Source organism: Mastigoproctus giganteus, chromosome 6 (genome assembly GCF_048544385.1).
Source record: "Mastigoproctus giganteus isolate SK-2022 chromosome 6, ASM4854438v1, whole genome shotgun sequence".
NCBI lineage: Eukaryota > Metazoa > Arthropoda > Arachnida > Uropygi > Thelyphonidae > Mastigoproctus > Mastigoproctus giganteus.
Genome location: NC_143580.1, coordinates 5,018,538 through 5,038,438, shown reverse-complemented (window position 1 = coordinate 5,038,438; position 19,901 = coordinate 5,018,538). Strand labels below are relative to the sequence as shown.

At 38.0% G+C, this 19,901-nt stretch overlaps 1 protein-coding gene across 1 annotated transcript in view; it reads right to left on the bottom strand.

Moving 5' to 3' along the window:
* Positions 1 to 19,901, bottom strand: part of Mcad (Medium-chain acyl-CoA dehydrogenase) — a 109,455-nt gene that overhangs the window by 19,730 nt on the left and 69,824 nt on the right. Inside the window, exon 10 of the mRNA XM_090374896.1 lies at positions 8,432 to 8,500. Within this exon, the coding sequence (XP_090231022.1) occupies positions 8,432 to 8,500 (69 nt within the window). The remainder of the gene's footprint in view (positions 1 to 8,431; positions 8,501 to 19,901) is intronic.

Here is a 19,901-nt window from a genome sequence, read left to right as displayed (position 1 = left end):
AATTTTGAATACCTTTGTGATATTTTTCTAAAACACATTTCTGGAGGTAACGACCATAAAACAAAAACGATTAGCAGTTTCTGGTTTCTTGGGATTTTCTGTTAGTGCATCTAATTATAAATGGGTAGTAAACTCGATCTGTAAACTGATAACTGCAATTGTGTGGGTTTTAACACTATTATGGTGAAATGTTCTCCCCTTTGCCGAACTTTTCAATCATATAAAAAACAAATTTTCAGAAACTTCTCTTCGTTCCTATTTATGTATTACAATGATGAAGGGAATGTGACCAAAGAAAAGTGCAAGTGCGAGGAAACAAAACAAAAATTGATTTACAAATGAAGATGAAAATGATTAAGAAGTATGAAGCAGGACAAAGTTTGTCATCTATTGCAAGGGGATTAGGTTTTGCTGCTTCAACAGTGATTACTATTTTAAAGGAATGCGTGTATAAAGGAATGCATGTCAAAGGATCAATGCACTTAGATCAACAGTGATCACAAAACAGCATTCAGGTGCTATATCAAAGATAGAACAACTGTTAATAAGATGGATAGAAAATCAGATTCAGAAGCCAGTGCCCCTGAGTCTAATGACCATTCAAGCAAAAGTAACAAGTATTTATTAAGAATAAGTACAGCAAACCCCAACCCAAGTTCATGGCAAGCAATGGGTGGTTTAACAGGTTCAAGCATCGCGCTGGTTTCCACAACGTTAAAATACGTGGTGAAGTCACCAGTGCCGATTCTGCAGCTGCAGAGAAATTTTGTGATGTGTTGGAAAAAATTATTGATGAAGGCAGCTATTCAATACAGCAAATTTTTAACATTGACGAGACTGCTCGTCAATGTTAAAAATTTGCTTGGGGCTAATGCAGTGGGAGATTACCGCTTAAAACCACTGCTTGTGTGTACAATTCTGGAAATCCTTGTGCATTCAAGGGTGTCAATAAATCCACCCTACCCATGCATTTCCAATCGAACCAGGGAGCATGGATAACAATATTTCTCTTTGAGGATTGGTTTAAATGTTGCTTCATTTCCGAAGTTGAAAAATATTGTAATGACAACGACGTCCCCTTCAAAATTTTACTTCTATTAGATAATGCTCCTGGACATTCTACGCATCAAGATGATTTAAATTTAAACATGAGTCATATTTCTACCACCAAACCTGACTTCACTCATCCAACCTATGGATCAGGGTGTTATTTCAAATTTAAAAGCTTACTATTTACGCACAACATTTGCTCAGGCATTGTCTGCAATAGACGATGAGAAAAATGTTACGTTAAGAGACTTGGAAACCTTACAATATTTACCACCCCATCTTAAACATTAATATGGCCTGGGCGGAAATTACTAAAAGTTGTTTAAATGCCGCATGGAAGAAAATATGTCCATAGTCTGTAAAAGGCTTTGAAGGATTTGAAAAAGACAAATCATATGAAGAGGATACAAATAAAATTGTAAAGGTTGCAGAGCTATTTCAGTTGGAGGTTGATGCCAAAGATGTGGAGGAGTTAGAGGAAGAGAAGGAATTATCTGACAAAGAATTTATTGACTTGCAGGCAGTGATAGTGAAAGAAGAAAATGCTGACAAAGCTCAAGATGAACCAAATGAGGAGCCGAGACGCTTCATCACCAGAGAGATGGCAATGGCATTTCATGAAATTGCATCGGCAATGGCGAGGTTTGAAAAGATGGATCCTGACAGTGAAGGATTAAAAGTAAACAGAGGGGTGAATGATATGCTTGCTACAAAGAAATCTACGATGAAAAGAAAAGACACGCCATCCAGTCATCCATTATGTTCTTTCGTAAGGTTGAGCGGTCAACTCCTAAATCTCCACAGCCCTCAACCTCCACAGTGGCGTACTTATCAGCTGAAGATGTTGATTCTGGCAATGATGCTTCAGAGGTAAAACTTACTGATGTTATGTCAGTCTCCTCTCTTTTTTTGTAATTTTATAATTTTGAAATTTTTTTAAATTGCACGCTTTTGTAATTTTTCCTGTGCATGAAATAAAAAACTGAATAAATACAATAAATAATTCTATTTACATGTTCATCAAACATTTCTTTTTTGATTCAATCAATTCTGCGAGCACAGTTGCAAGTGGTGCACAAGCATGGGGGAAATTCCGACTTACGTAGCGTTCCGTGGAACGCTACCATTACATAAGTCGGGGAGTTCCTGTACTTACATTTGGTTCACATCTAGGTGGTCACCTCCAGTATACTAGATGCAGTGATTCTGGACTTGCACATGGAAGGGTGAACAGCCAGGGTTACTAACAGTCCCACCATTGTGAAGGTACAAGCAGAAAAATTTGATTGTCACAGAATAGCCAGATTTTGCCAAAATTCAGCCCACTGAATTTATAAGTGGGCTGAATTTCAGATACAAATATAGATAAGTAGGGTATAAATAAATAAATTTCAGTTTATTCTTGATATGGTTAGTTCCAGAACAATTTACATATTCATTATGACTGTTGAAGCAACTTAAAGGGAGCCAGCATTTTCCTGGTACCAGGATACGGTTGCCCAAAAATTAGCTGTGACCACCTAACACTATAAGGAGCAGTAATAAGAATAAAAGCAGTTCACAATGTACCATGAGAATATGGACTCAATTCAGAATCTCCATATTTGTTAATGCATGGTCCAGTGGAGTGGTAAATAAATACATTAATCACTGACACTGTTGGCCCCATATCCATAAAATTACTTAAGTGTTACACTTTTTTTTATTGCAACCACTTTAGTTATAATTTTTCTGTAGGTATTTAAGCATTAAGCAAGGAGCAGATATATAAAACAGGAGAGGTTACATCAACCAAAATTAACAGGATAAAATTAATCTTTCAATTGAAAGTTTCATTTTATTTAAAAATTAGTTTATCAAAACTGGAACAGTTTTGATAAACTAATTAACTAAAATTTTGTTTTTAGTTTTATAAGTTATTTAGCATTAGCAGAGGCATATGATGCAAGAAAGCAAGCTTATTCAGCATCAGCCAAAAAAAAAAAAAAAAAACACCACTCCCATTTCACCCCTCCGTTCGTTCGAAATACCTGTCCAGTTGAGCCTTAAATTTGTTTAGGCTATCAACTTCAACAACAAGTGATGGAAGTCGGTTCCACCAACCAACCACCCGCTGGCCAAAGGCAAATTTCCGCACATCTATCCGACATCCGTCCTTCCTCAATTTGAATTTATGCCCTCTGAGCTGATTATCCTGAGCAAGATGAAGAATCCCATTGGCATTGAGCATGCTCAAACCATTCAAAGCCTTATACACCTCCAGATCACCTCGCCGGTGCCTAGTCTCCAGACTCTGTAATTTGCAAAACTTAAGCCTTTCTTCGTAACAGCAACCCTTTGTTGCATTCACTAATCTTGTTGCCCTTCTCTGTACCCGTTCCAGCAGCTCTATATCCCTCCTGAAATGAGGCCTCCAGACCTGTACACAGTACTCAAGATGTGGCCTTACCATTGTCTTATACAAGGGAATAATCACCTCCTTATCCCTGCTAGAAAAATTCCTGTATATCATTGACAAGACACCATGAGCTACTCTTGCAGCTCGTCTGCACTGCTCAGAGAACTTCATATCTGCCTGCACAATTACCCCCAGGTCCTTTTCATTCTCCACCACTGTCAGTGTAGTACCGCAGAGTTCATACGTTGCTCTGGGGTTACTGTTTCCCATATGTAGTACTTTACATTTTTCAATGTTAAACTTCATTTGCCACCTCTCAGCCCATCTGTTCCACCTTTCCAGATCCTGTTGCAGCAGCATAGCGTCAGTGGTGTCCTTAACAACCCTGCCAACCTTTGTATCATCTGCAAACTTGGACATTAAACTTGATATCCCATCATCAATATCATTCATAAACACCGAAAACCACAACGGACCCAACACTGAACCCTGAGGAACTCCACTAATAACATTAGTCCACATTGAGCAGTGTCCATTGATTACCACTCTGTCTTCTGCCACTCAACCATCCCCTTATCCATAGCAGCAATTTGCCTCCAATGCCACACTGCTCCAATTTGTGCAGCAGTCTTCCATGTGCAACAGTATCAAAAGCCTTTCTAAGATCCAAATATATAATATCAAAGTTATTCCCTGCATCCAGTTCTTTTGTGACTACATCATAGTATCCAATCAAATTGGTCAGGCAAGACCTGCCCTTAACAAAACCATGCTGCGTCTGAGCTATAACTGAATTCTTGTCTAGATGATCCTGCAGTGCTTCTTTAACAAGTACCTCCATTAATTTACCTGGAACAGAAGTTAAACTAACAGGTCTATAATTACTTGTGTCAGCCTTTGATCCTCCTTTGTGAATTGGGGTTACATTTGCACATCTCCAGTCTATGGGTACCTCCCCTGAGTCCAAAGAAGCTCTCATAATTATGGCTAGGGGTTTGTTTACTTCCTTTGCTGCCTCCTTTAATATAACCGGATAGATCCCATCCACCCCAGGTGCCTTTTTTATGTTTATCCTCAACAATCTCTCCTCCACTTTCCTCTCAGTTATTACAAAATCATCCAGCTCACTGCCAATGTTTACTTTACCTACATCATTCTCCTTCCTGAATAACTCCTCATGCGTGAATGTAGATGCAAAGTACTCGTTTAGATTGTTAGCCACCTGAGCAGGATCCTCAACTGTTGAACCATCAATATCCAGTGGACCAATCTGATTCATCCCTTTCCTTCTTGAGTTTAAATAGGTAAAGAACTCTTTTCTGTTTTTCTTTGCATCCTTTGCCAAGGATTTTTCGTAGTCTGCCTTTGCCTGCCTAATCTCCTTTGTGACTTGGTTACAGACCAACTTATATCTATCATAGGCTTCCATGTCACCCATTAATTTGTATGCATCCCATGCATTTTTCTTCTCTGCCACATGTCTCATTAGTTCATCTGACAACCATTTAGGCCTAAACCTTGAACAATATTTCTTAGTTGGTATGTAAAGCCTGGTAGCCTCCAAGATTAGTTCCTTGAATGCTTCCCATTTTGAGTTTGCTGTTGGTAACATCATCAGTTGGTCCCACTGTATAGAATTTAAATACTGTCTCAGACCATCATAGTCGCTTTCACGAAAACAAAAACCCTTCCCTTTACCTCTGATGGAAGTTACCTCCTTGAGTAAATCCCACTTCAACACACTGTGATGACTGCCACCTAGTGGTTCATTTATCTGCAGATTCTTAATGCATGAAGAATCACTACTGATAATCAGATCAAGAGTATTGCTCCCTCTTGTTGCCTCACGAACATGCTGATGTAGAAAACAATCATCCAATAAATCCACAAAAGCCTTGCTAGTGTGCGAGTGACCAACCCACAAATTCCAGTCAATATCTGGGAAATTAAAATCCCCCATTATAACACTCTCTGATTTACTGGCCCACTCTATTTCCCTGTACAATATCTTATTATACTCATCAAAGTCATTAGGCCTATAGCACACTCCTACTCTCAATTTTGATTTCCCTATGCTTATGTCACACCAAACTGACTCGACACTGCCCTGTCCATCGATGTCGACTGGCTTCACTTCCTTGGACTTTGTGTTTCTTAACTAATAGCATAACCCCTCCTCCCCTCCTGTCCTGTCTATCCTTTCTATACACGTTGTATTCCCCAAATTCCAGTTCCGCATTCCTTATATCTGTGTGACACCACGTCTCTGATATCCCAACAATATCTGCCTTTGATGTTTTGAGCAATACCTCAAATTCATCAAATTTATTTACCAAACTCCTAGCATTGGTGTACACGCAGGTATACATGCACCTGTTTCTATTCTTGGCTACACTAACACAACCATGTGTTTACTTGTACCGCAATGACTCCCAGCAGTCTCTGAAATATCCTGCATCTTGTTTTTCAGGCTTCTGCTCATTTCAATAGAAGCAGTGCAAGAATCACTTCCACCTCTGCCAGTGGCTACTGTTAATCTATTAGTCGTTGTATCCCCCCCCAACTAGCAGTTTTCCGACCCACCTAACTCTGCCTCGACAGCATCAGCAAAAATTCTTGCACCCTTTCTATTTAAGTGTATCCCATCCCTATAGAAGCAATCTCACCTGTTAACAAGTACAGTCCAGGCTGAAAAAAATTCTACCCCTTGAGCCTTGCACAATCCCTCCAGGGCCAAATTGATCGACAAGGCTCTCATCATATACTCCCTCCTATCGTGTCTGGGCAGAATTGCAGACACTTTCAAATTCAACCCTAATTCACGGCTTTTTTTCAACAGTGACCTGTACTTGCTAAGTAATTCCACCGGTCTCCTACTCTTAATATCATTAGTGCCAACGTGTACAACTATATCACCTTTTGTGACCTTAAAAGATGATATCCGCTCTACAACATCATCAACCTTTGCCCCTGGCAGACATACCCTGGTCCTATTCCACCTATCCTTTTTACAAAGGATGTTCCCCGCTTCCCTGACAATAGAGTCACCAACAACTACTAGTTCCTGTGGGACCAGCACATTCTGTCTAGGGGGCTGCCTGTGTTGCCTGATGACCAAGTGCAAGCTCCGGCGTTTATGTGGGCGGCTGAGAGCTTGATGGGCCCCTCAATTTATTTCCTTTGAGGGCATCCACCCTGTCCTTCAAGCTCTCATAAAGGCCCATAACAACGCTGAGTTGTCGCCTGATTTCCTTGCACTCCTTACATCGTGCACACACAGAGACATCCCCCTTGGCAGTATCATGTCCCGTACCCGACTGCTCCGCAAACATCAAGCAAACAGTGCATTTTAAAAGACTGTGATTCAGAGGGCAACTGCCCCCTTCAGTTCTCCCCTGAACCACAGCACTCCCATTAGCTTGAGCCTTTTGCTTTGCTGCTCTGGTCTGAGTCATGATTCCGATTTAATTCAATAAAATTTCAAAACAAAATTAAATCCTTAAGTTATATCCGAAAACAGTTATAACGCTATATTTATTTTTTCTGTATCTAGTGTTTTCTACGAGTTCCCTTTATATAACTTCCGTATCATGTGTACTACTATAGTTATGTATTAATTATTTGTTACGATTAAGTCGTTTATATATATATATGAGTTAAAAGTACAATTTAATTGACAATAAGTTTTATCAAGATTAATAGATTTACTGATTAATTGACAATATTATATTATGCACTATACTACACTAAGCTTATGCTATCGTGTAAAATGGCGGGAATTCACAAACGGTACTTCTACGGACTCGTAAGTATTGATTAGCTTCCAAATCTCGCTATCTCAATTTAGAATAAACTAAGGATCCTGACTAGGTCTATAATCTACTTATAGAAGATAATTTAATATAACAATTGGTTAATAAATCGACTAAATTTGGTTAAAAAAAAAACCTCTTGTTCAATTTGTAACACGTGGATTTGATACCGTTACCGATACTAAGTAATACCTACAAAATCTCTGTCTAAGTTAAACTTTAAACTAAGTATCGTAACTAGGAATATAAAGCTACTCTAGAAATAAGTTAATATGACAATTTAAGCTAATAAATCAGAAAATAAATCAGGAAAAACTTCTCTGTTCGAAGAGCGTCCAAGAGCTTCGTCCGCACAGGCTACTCTCCTACCCAGACTGGAACTACATGAAATATCTCGGGATACAATAATACTGGAAGCAAACAATAATATCTCCAAATTCAGGACTGAAACGTATTTTCATTTATCTGGCTAATTTTGCATTAGGCAGGTAAATCCCGAGTTTTCTCAGGATTTTCTCATGACTGGCTTTTGTTTTACTTATATTGTACAGCAATGTCAGAACAGTAGCGAGTGTTCATGTGCTGCCAATAAGCAAAATATAATTTGCCGTCCTAAATGCAGAATACTGAACCCACGAAAATAATTCACAAAAACAATATTGAAAAATATTTCGGCACCCTCTTGAACTGCCGCCCATAAGAGACACTTACCTCGCCTGTCCACTTGTGGCGGCTGTGTGTCAGAATGTAGCTAGTCCACGATTACTGCTTGTGCATTCCACTTGATTTTTTAAATTTATTTAAATGTGTAATGAAGAATCTTTCTGTGCCTTTCTTTTAGCTCAAGTGCTAATTTATTAAAAAAATCTGTATAATTTGCACACTTTTTGGCGTACTCGAGATAACCCGGGATAGCCCAAATGGGTCAATTACCCCCATGTATTTTCTACGAAAAAATTAATAAAAAACACAAAAAACTATACAATAAGTATTCGCATGATGCACACTTTTAATCTGTAATATAAAAAAAGTCTATCCGTTAAGGCACATTTTCCGGAAAAAAATGTTCCAGGAAGGGGTTAAACATGGAAAGACAACCATGTTTTCATAAGTTGGTTTGAATGTTTATTTCTATATTAAAAATGGTTAAAAAAGAAACATCTACACTTACTGGAGTTCTTGTCTTATCAAAAGCACCCATTGCTATCTTGAATCCCACACCGGGTCCAATGAGCACATTCTATAATTTAAAAACACAAAAAAAAAAATTATTATGCATTATATAGTTTTGAAAAATTATACAACTTTCCATTAGGACAATCTTATCATTTGCATGTTATTTTCATTTACAGCCAACTTAATTTATCCACACAGTATATATTGTGGAAAGTTTTTTTTTATTATTATTTACTAACATAACATCACAAAACCTTTGCTACTTACTTGATCATATGCATCTACTATCCAGTAGTAGATGCATATGATTGAGGAACTGGCAAAGGTAATAGAGTGGAACTTGGTTACAACGAGCACGGAAATAACGAGATCATGGCTGTAGCGAGCAAAAAGCCATAATGATTTTAATTCACGCGCATCCTCATACAATCGCTCACTGTTATAACAGGCGTACTACACGGATATACCGAACAAATTTTGGTAACTCTGGTAGTCGGAAAAAAACCCGATTCTTGGAATAGACAAAAATGAAAGGGGTGACTTAGCTTTTATGACCACCTGCATCGCATCGGATTGGCAGCCGATTTTTGTTCTCGCCTTTTAAGAATATGGGCACGTTCCTAAAAGCAATGCACTATACAATAGTGCATTGGTGCTTGTTTCATTACCCTATTTACAGATTGTCTTGTATTCACAGAACCATAAATTTATTTTTGGGACTTCTAAGAATTTTGTCAATGGGACTTCTAAGAACTTTGTATGCATTTCGGGCTACTAAGAATTTTATATGTAGATCAACTTTACTATAATTTTAAAGTAAAATCAGTTAGAAATGAACCCTTCCTTCGGAAACATGTCTATTAACAAAAGAAAGTGTCTCTCAATTTGCGAAAAAGTCGAAATTATTCGAGAGTTAGAACATGGCGCAAAAAATGTTGAAGTGCGTAAAAAGTTTTCTTTGTCCTTTTAAAGTGTATCTACATTGTGGAAGAATAAAGATGTTTACATATCGGCACTGGAAAAGAACATAACTGAAAAAAAAAAAAAAAAAAAAAAAATTTAGAAAGAGAGAGGTTACAAACATTGAGGAAGCATTGCATCAATGGTTCACTCACAAAGTGTTTGGATTTTTGCTGATGCTATCGAGGCAGTGTTAGGTGGGTCAGAAAACTGCTAGCTTGGGGGGGGAGATACAAGGACTAATAGATTAACTGTAGCCACTGGCACAGGTGAAAGTGATTCTTGCACTGCTTCTACTGGAATGAGCAGCAGCCTGGAAAACAAGATGCAGGGTATTTCAGAGACTGCTGGGAGTCAATTGCGGTACAAGTAAACATATGGGTTGTGTTAGGATAGCTAAGAATAGGAACAGGTGCATGTACACGCAAGAATGTGCATGTACACCAATGCTAGGAGTTTGGTAAATAAATTTGATGAATTTGAGGTATTGCTCAAAACATCAAAGGCAGATATTGTTGGGATATGAGACAGGGTGTCACACAGATATAAGGAATGCAATGCAGAACTGGAATTTGGGGAGTACAATGTGTACAGAAAGAATAGACAGGATAGGAAGGGAGAAGGGGTTATGCTATTAGTTAAGAAACACAAAATCCAAGGAATTGAAGCCAGTCAACATCACTGGACAGTGCAGTCGAGTCAGTTTGGTGTGACATAAGCATTGGGAGATCAAAATTTAGAGTAGGGGTGTGCTATAGGCCTAATGACTCTGATGAGTATAATAAGAAACTGTACAGGGAAATAGAGTGGGCCAGTAATTCTGAGAGTCTTATAATGGGGGATTTTAATTTCCCAGATATTGACTGGAATTTGTGGGTTGGTCACTGACACACACTAGCAAGGCTTTTGTGGATTTATCGGATGATTGTTTTCTACATCAGCATGTTCAGGAGGCAACTAGAGGGAGTAATACTCTTGATCTGATTATTAGTAGTGATTCTTCATGCATTAAGAATCTGCAGATAAAGGAACCACTAGGTGGCAGTGATCACAGTGTGCTGAAGTGAGATTTACTCAAAGAGGTAACTACCATCAGGGGTAAAGGGAAGGGTTTTTGCTTTCGTAAAGGCGACTACAATGGACTGAGACAGTATTTAAATTCTATACAGTGGGACCAACTGATGATGTTACCAACAGCAAATTCAAAATGGGAAGCATTCAAAGAACTTATCTTGGAAGCTACTAGGCTTTACATACCAACTAAGAAATATTGTTCAAGGTTTAGGCCTAAATGGAGGTCAGATGAACTAATGAGACATATAGCAGAGAAGAAAAATGCATGGGATACATATAAATTAATGGGTGACATGGAAGCGTATGATAGATATAAGCTGGTCTATAACCAAGTCAGAGGAGATTAGGCAGGCAAAGGCAGATTATGAGAAATCCTTGGCAAAGGATAAAGAAAAACAGAAAGGAGTTCTTTACTTATGTAAACTCAAGAAGGAAAGGGATGAATCAGATTGGTCCACGATATTGATGGTTCAACAGTTGATGATCCTGCTCAGGTGGCTAACAAACTAAACGAGTATTTTGCATCTACATTCACACATGAGGAGTTATTCAGGAAGGGGAATGCCAGAGGAATGAAGGGGAATGAAGTAAACTCTGGCAGAAACCTAGATGATTTTGTAATAACTGAGAGGAAAGTGGAGGCGAAATTGTTGATGATAAACATAAAAAAGGCACCTGGGGTGAATGGGATCTATCCAGTTATATTAAACGAGGTAGCAAAGGAAGTAAGCAAGCCTTTAGCCATAATTTTGAGAGCTTCTTTGGACTCAGGGGAGGTACCCATAGACCAGAAATGTGCAAATATGACCCCAATTCACAAAGGAGGATCAAAGGCTGACACAAGTAATTAATACCTGTGAGTTTAACTTCTGTTTCAGGAAAATTAATGGAGGCACGGTTAAAGAAGCATTGTAGGATCATCTAGACAAGACTTCAGTTATAGCTCAGACACAGCATGGTTTTGTTAAGGGAAAGTCTTGCCTGACCAATTTGATTGGATACTATGACGCAGTCACAAAAGAACTGAATGCAGGGAATAACTTTGATATTATATATTTGGATCTTAGAAAGGCTTTTGATACTGTTGCACATGGAAGACTGCTGCACAAATTGGAGCAGTATTGGAACTAGAGGCAAATCGCTGCTATGGATAAAGGGACGGTTCAGGGGGAGAAGCCAGAGTGGTAATCAATGGGCACTGCTCATTGGGGACTAATGTTATTAGTGGAGTCCCTCAGGGTTCAGTGTTGGGTCCATTGTTGTTTTCTGTATTTATAAATAATATTGATGATGGTATATCAAGCTTAATGTGCAAGTTTGCAGACGATACAAAGGTTGGCAGAGTTATTAAGGACACTGCTGATGCTATGCTGCTGCAACAGGATCTGGAAAAAGGTTGAGCAGATGGGCTGAGAGGTGGCAAATGAAGTTTAACATTGACAAATGTAAAGTACTACATATGGGAAACAGTAACCCCAGAGCAACATATCAACTCTGTGGTACTACACTGACAGTGGTAGGGAATGAAAAGGACCTGGGGGTAATTGCGCAGGCAGATATGAAGTTTTCTGAGCAGTGCAGATGGGCTGCAAGAGTAGCTCATGGTGTCTTGTCAATGATAAACAAGAATTTTTCTAGAAGGGATAAGAAAGTGATTAGTCCCTTGTATAAGGCAATGGTCAGGCCACACCTTGAGTATTGTATACAGGTCTGGAGGCCTCATTTCAAGAAGGATGTAGAGCTGCTGGAAAAAGTACAGAGAAGGGCTAAAAGATTAGTGAATAGAACAAAGGGTTGCTCTTACGAAGAAAGGCTTACGTTTTGCAAATTACAATGTCTGGAGACTAGGCACCAGCGAGGTGATCTGATAGGTGTATAATGCCTTAAATGGTTTGAGTATGCTCAATACCGATGGGATTCTTCCTCTTGCTCAGAATAATCACCTGAGAGGGCATAAATTCAAATTGAGAAAAGGCAGATGTAGGATAGATGTGCGGAAATTTGCGGGTAGTTGGTTGGTGGAACAGACTTCCATCCCTTGTTGTGGAAGTTGAATGCCTAAATAAATTTAAGGCTCAGCTGGACAGGTATTTTGAACGGATAGAGGGGTGAAATGGGAGGGGTTTTTTTTTTTTTTTTTTTTTTGGCTGATGTTGCATAAATCTGCTTTCTTGCATCATATGCCTCTACTAATGCTAAATTTTCAATAGACGGTCCGGTCTTGGCTGAAGCGGAAAAATTTGCCAAACAATTTGGATGTGACGATTTTTGTGTAACAACGGTTGGCTGGATCGATTTAAAAACCAACATAATATCGTTTTTGCAAAAATTAGTGATGAATCTTGATCTGCAGATCCAATAATGGCAAATGAACGGATTGACTGTGTTTGGGCAGAAATCAGGAAAGATTTCAATGAATAAGACATCTACAACACCAACGAAACAGAACTTTTTTTTATAATTTGACACCTGACAATAGATTTAAATTCAGAGGGGAAAAATGTATTGGGGGGGAAAAAATCAAAGGCTCGCTTGACACTGCTCATATGTGCAGATATGACAGGAACTGATAAAAAAAAAAAAAAAAACATCAGAAAATCGCTAAAACCTCAGTGTTTAAAAAACATAAGGAAACTTCCAAACAAGAAAGCTTGGATGACTTCGGATATTTTCGGCAAAACGCAAATGATTGGAATAAGGAACTATTCAAAATTAAGAAAAATATTTTATTGTTAGTTGATAACTGTCCTGCACATCCCAAGATTTAAAATTTGTTCAATATTAAGCTGCCGTTTCTGCCTCCCAATGCGACATCAATTTTACAATCAATGGACATAGATGTAATCAAGAGTTTGAAAGGATTTTATAAAAGATTTCTAGTTTTAGATCTGATCAGTCAAAGAGAACAGAAACTTACTGAGTCTATATCGATATTGGATGCCGTAAATTTATTTAATGATGCATGGAACAACGTTACTTCGACAACCATATTGGATTTCTTCAAGAAATTGAAATTAAATTCAAATGAAATTTCAATCGTAGATGAAGATGATGGAAACAAAGAAAACAACTTACCATTATCCGAATGGTTGCTATGTAACAACATTGTAGGTTTTAATGCAGATTACATCGATGAATTTGTACAAGTCGATGGCAACTTATTAAGAAATATCAGTGAAATCTTTAAAACTAACATCAATTTTAAGATTCATAAAAAAAGACTAATTGAAATCGTGTTTATTATTAAATAGTATTGTTTTTAATTACAGAGAAATAAATTGTGTTTAGTATTAAGTGTATTGTAGTTTAAACAAGCATAGTAATACAAATAATATGCAGGTATATACTTATTATTTTTTTCTCTATAATATTTCTTTTGTTTTTTGAATCTATCTTTTTATCAAGTTATTGAGAATTTAAAAAAATATGAGGTAGATTTAACTCATCACTGATATAAAGTGTTCATTGTCTAAGAGCCCCCAGGGGTTTCCCTATCTCCGCTTTCACTGATATGTAGCGAGTGACAGTTATAATGAGGAATTTGTCGGTCCCTTGATGATCTTTATAACCAAGTTAGACTGTATTATGCTAATTTACAGTTGTTCAAAGTGTATCCACTACTGTAGATTCATAATATGCTCCAAGGATTAACAAAGGGTTTGTAATGTTTTGCTAATGAATAAAAAAAAAACTTTTTTTTTTACTATGGATAATGAAAGTTAGTTCTAATTATAAACACTGTTTTTCAAAATATTCTAATTGCCCATATTTACCAGAAAATACAATAAAAAGACTTTTTACAACTTTTATAGTTTTTAAATTTAAATTTTAATTTTTAAAAACTTTTTAAATTGCTATATAAATAAATGAATATTTATTTTTTGTGAAAATAGCACTAAGAAACTGAAGAGAATGAAAAAAGTGAGCACCTGTACCAATGCTTTTTCATAGATTAAATTCATAAGAATGGAATACCACCACCAAAGTCAAATATTTTCATTATCAAATGCCTCACCTGGTGTGTGTGTGTGTGTGTGTGTATACACACACACACACACACACACACACACACACACACAGGGTGATTCACTACCAGTGCGACAAACTTGCAGGAGGTGTAGGGGGCACAAAGACGAATCGGAATCACATAGCATTGCAGGGTCCGAAATGCTTTCGTCATGCGGTAGAGGATGTGGAACGGGAGGTCGCATGAACAGCGATCCCACTGGAAGTCAGCATTTGCAAAACAGTTCCCGAGGCAGTAGGATGGACGAGTATTCAAACGTTGAACTGGCCGACATGCACCTCGCATATGGAGCTGCAGACTGTAACGGGTGTGCCGCTCTGCGCTTGTACCAGGAATGTTTCCTGCACAGGCGTGCTCCTCATCATACGATTTTCGCACGTGTGCACAGAAAGTTACATGAGACTGGTTGTCTCACGAGAGGTACCATGAATCGAGAGCGAATGACAAGGATGCCAGACAATGAGGAGAATGTCCTACGTCTTGCAGAAGGCAATCCGAGTAAGAGTACTCGAGCGATAGGCCAACGATTGGGTATTTCCCAATCTACAGTATGGAGGATACTGTCAACAAACCAAATGAGTCCATACCATCTGCAATGCGTCCAATCATTGGAGCCTGCGGATTATCCAATCCGGAGGACTTTTGCTACTTGGTTTCTTCAACAGAGTGCGGCAGACAGCGCATTTGCTGTGTCCGTATTGCTCATGGATGAGGCAAGAGAGAGAACCTTCAATCAACATAATGCCCATTTGTGGGCTTTGGAGAACCCCCATGGTACGCGAACACGTGCAACTCAACGCTGTTTCTCTGTCAATGTTTGGGCCGGCATTGTTGGAGACCACCTCATTGGACCGTACCTTCTACCCCCTTGTCTGGACGGTAGGGCATACTTGATCTTTCTGCCTGAACTTATTGAAGAAGCACATGTTCCTCAGTCGGTGCACTCTCAATGTGGTTCCAGCATGATGGGGCTCCCCCACATTACACCAATGACGTCCGCCAACACCTAAACGTTACATTTGGACAGCATTGGATAGGTCGTGGTAGTCCGGTTCATTGGTCTGCTAGATCACTGGATCTATCATGCCTGGACTTCTTCTGCTGGGGTCAAATGAAGACGTTGTACGAGACTCCTGTTGATTCAGTTGAAGACCTCGTCGCTCGCATCTCTGTAGCTGTCGGGGAGATTCACAACATGCCAGGAATCTTCCAGAACGTTAGGGATTCCATGCGGCGGCGCTGTGAAGCCTGTGTGACTGCTTCTGGTCGAACTTTCAAACACCTTCTGTAGCATGGCTTTTTGCCAATGTAAAACTTGTCATTAAAATGATTTCTGTTACACTAACAAGTTGCTGTTTCTGTTCTTTTTCTTTGCTTCTTTGTTCACGCGACCTCCCGCATGACGAAGGCATTTCGGACCCTGCAATGCTACATGATTCCGATTCGTCTTTGTGCCCCCTACACCTCCTGCAAGTTTGTCGCACTGGTAGTGAATCACCTTGTGTATATATATAATAGGAACAATTTATGAAATAATTTTATAAAGTAATATGATATAATGTAATATTTTCCCGAATGGATTAAAGCCATCTGTATTACATTGAACCTCATTTCTGTAGTAATATTTTATAATAGATATAGAATAGAAGTAATAGGTACAGGAGTTGTAATAAGAGGAATATAGACCTGAGTACTATTGTAGAGTAGAAGGCACCCAACAACCATAAATAAATAAACAACAGGTTATGCTTTTAGTATGGGGATATTGCTTTTGAAACCTAATTGTGCACAAGAAATAAAAGATAGGGATTCAGAACAGTAAAAAGGAGAGTGAGGATGAGAGGAATTAGTAGTGCTCGGGTAATCCGGGGGTCGTAACCTGTTCCTGTAGCAGGACCCTGAACATAATTTCTGGGACTGTGTCTCATGTGTTTAAGTCAATAATGGTGGAGGTAGACCATTATAATATCTTTTAGGTTTCATTACTATTCATGATGAAAATATAATTACATATAATGTCAATAAAAATAGTGAAAAATCGTAAGAAATAGTGAAAAAAAAATACTCCTATGATAACCAATCAGTGGGCACAAGTTTTTCAGACCGTGAGACACCAAAAAGGTTAAGGAGTATTGCCTATACATTATTTACACAGCCTGGAAGTAGAGGATGTCATTATGCTAATATATTCTTATATTTTAAGATTTGGAATGCTTTGTTGAAGTGGTAGTGAAGATAGGCTGTCGGAAACATTGTCCAATAGCTTGTTATATAGGATTATTATATTATGCTTTATCAGCCGGTTACTGCTACATATGTTAGCTATCCTGAAGCATTGTGAAAGAATAACATTTGAATGTACTTTTTTCGAGATATTGGAGTGCGGGGCTTCATGTTAGGGGCTTCATGACTGTCTGCTCCATCTCGCGATTTCAACTTTCAATGATTTTTAGTAATTTTTTTACTACCTATATATTGCTTATTATCTATAATTTCTCCGCTTCTGTCGGGTCAGCCAGGGTATACACGTTAGCATTACGATTAACCTGGCTTCTGAACATTAACAATAAACTAAAAACCTGGTACCTTTTTACCACGTGCTACGTATATTTCATGTTAGAAACAGAGGCCTTACTTTTTGCTGCATTTTGATGGCTGGCCCTCGTTAATGACATTGAAATCATTTGAAGTACAGCACTAAGTATTTATAATAATATTACTGACTTTCTGCCTGCAGTTCTCTCTCCATATAATTTAAATTATATATATATATAATTTAAATATAAATTAAAAAAATATGCCAAAAATATCAAATATAAATTCAAATTTAGCTGCCCCCACCATGGCAACAGATTTTAATTATGTAAAATATCACTACTGATGGAGATGAAAACCAACCACAGCATGACCAACAAGTCATACTGTGGTTGGTTCAAATTTCAATTATTTAACTACTTTAATTAATTACAAATGATTAATTAATAAATTACATATATATTTAAATCTCTCTCTCTCTCTCTCTCTCTCCCCCCACACACACACACGTGTGCGTGTGTGTGTGTGTGCGCGTGCAGGGCCACCGCAAGTGAGTAGGCGAGCTAAGCATCACTTATGGGCAGCAGTTCAAGAGGGCGCCAAATAGCGAAATTTTCTATTTAGCGATCTGCACAATATCACATATTCTTTCATTTCATTCAAAGGGTTCATTTCGTTTTTTTTCCTCTATCGACAGAGGCGGACTGGCCTTACCAGTGAAACCCGGGTGGACTGGAGGCTGGTGTGATATTGGCCGTAAACAGTATGGCAATAAACACTTGTATGAGGCTCACTACAAGTTTTCCCCAGTAAAAATTTGACAGTTTATCGGTATTGCTTTTCTTTTTCTCTGAACTGTAGTATCTTCACCAATATGCTTCATTTTCACACTTTTCTCAAGTATTTTAGGGAAAAAAACACAATTTCAGTATAAAAAGGACAAAATGAGAAGGCATGATTGATACACATAACCAAAGCTGACCGCATGTAGCAACTGAATAAACAAAGCAGCAAAGACAGAAATACACTATTATCCCCTTACGCCAGTGCAAATTTTACTAAAACACACTTTGGAGATCACTACCATAAAACAATAAAAACAATTTACAGTTTCATTCCTGCTGGTGAGGTGGCAGTTAGGTCATGGCAGCCCTTGTGCCAATAAATCCCACTCCAACAACAACTCCTGCTGGTTGAATCTGTTATAAATGGTAGTAAACTCTACCTAATTGAATTTGCGATAATACCGATAGCTCCAATTGTGAGTTTTATGTTATTATGGTGAAATGTATTTCCACTTCACTGAAATCTTCAATCGTATGAAAAACAAATACATTTTCAGAAACTTCTCATCTTTCAGTTCAGGTGATTCCTGAGTTTGACTGCCATTTCTTGTAAACACAAATTTCTTGTGCGAATCGCGCACAAGCGAATTCGGTTCATGTTATATACGACATCGTTCCCCTATTTATAAATCATGTATGATCGAATTCATGTAGTGTAAACGCGTGTTATAACGAGGACTGACCGTACTATATACTGTATTTTAAATTTTTTTCAGGATAAGTATTTTTTGTGTGCTACCAGGTACAACTTATTTGTTAGCATATGCTTATAGCTTCGATTCTTTATACGATTTCAGTTTTTTAGCATTGCTTATAAATATCATGAAACTTACATCCTAATCTGTATGATTAAAATATAATGAAGAAATTAAAATGGGAAATTAAAAAATATTAAAAAAATTCCCTGAGGGCAAAAAAGTGCACTCTTTTCCACTTGGATTGTCATACATAAAAATTAATGATTATGAAACTAAGAATGAGAAGAACCAAGAGTCCTAAGTTGGACTTTTGCAGTTCCGTCATCAGTTGGTTCATTTAATTGGGAAAGAAATTCTGAGTGTTATAAAGGTTAACCTAGCTCCCGTGGTACATGGGTAGTGCATGTCTGCGAGGTTCAGGTGGAAAATCATTCAATGGCTAAAGATTCGTGTATTAATAATTGTTTATAACTGGAATTCAGTTTTGTTAATATTATTGCAAAATCTGTTTGAGAGTTATAATTATGTGAATGTGAATTTTGACTGAGTTTTGTGGCTGAATAATTAGTATGGAGGCTGGTTTGGTGATATAAGCTCTGTTATTTACAGTTTTAGTGGATCCAAATTTGGCAGTAATACTACCAATTTCATATGCATTAGGGTACCTACAGATGCTCCGGCTTCCCTGCACAGGCAAAGTTTGTGCAGTCAAACCAGAATGTGTATGTAGTCCAGGCCACCTGAATGGCCGTCTGGCCCGGTCTGTGTAAATTTGAGCGACAGCAGATATTGCCTTGCACAGACCTGTAGGTCTGTGCAAGGCAGTATCTGCTGTGCATGTAGATGTGGGTCTGTGCATGTAGATGTGGGTTTCCCAAATATGGCGTGCACATGCACACAAAGAATATTGTGAAGGCGACTCAACACTGTAAACAAATTCTCTACTTGATAAAGTTGTTCTATAATTATTAGCTTCACAAATTCTGATTGTAATTGGGCCTCTGACGTCGGTAATCTCCAGATTCTGGGTTATGAGAGTGAGCAAATAGCAGGTTAGACAAAAAAAACCAAACAGTGAATGAAACAAATAATTCATATTTAATGCACCTTAAATTCTTCTTCACTACCCTTAAAGATAATACTGTATTACTCCATTTGAATTGTTACAATATATTTTTAAAAACGATTTTACAGATACTTTTCCAAATGTAGCAGTTGCACCAAGAATTTTTCTAACTTTACCAGTTTCAGCTGCCTGAGGTGAATGGAGTTTTTCAAAATTAAAATTAATCAAAAATTATTTACAATCGACAGTGTCTGAACAAC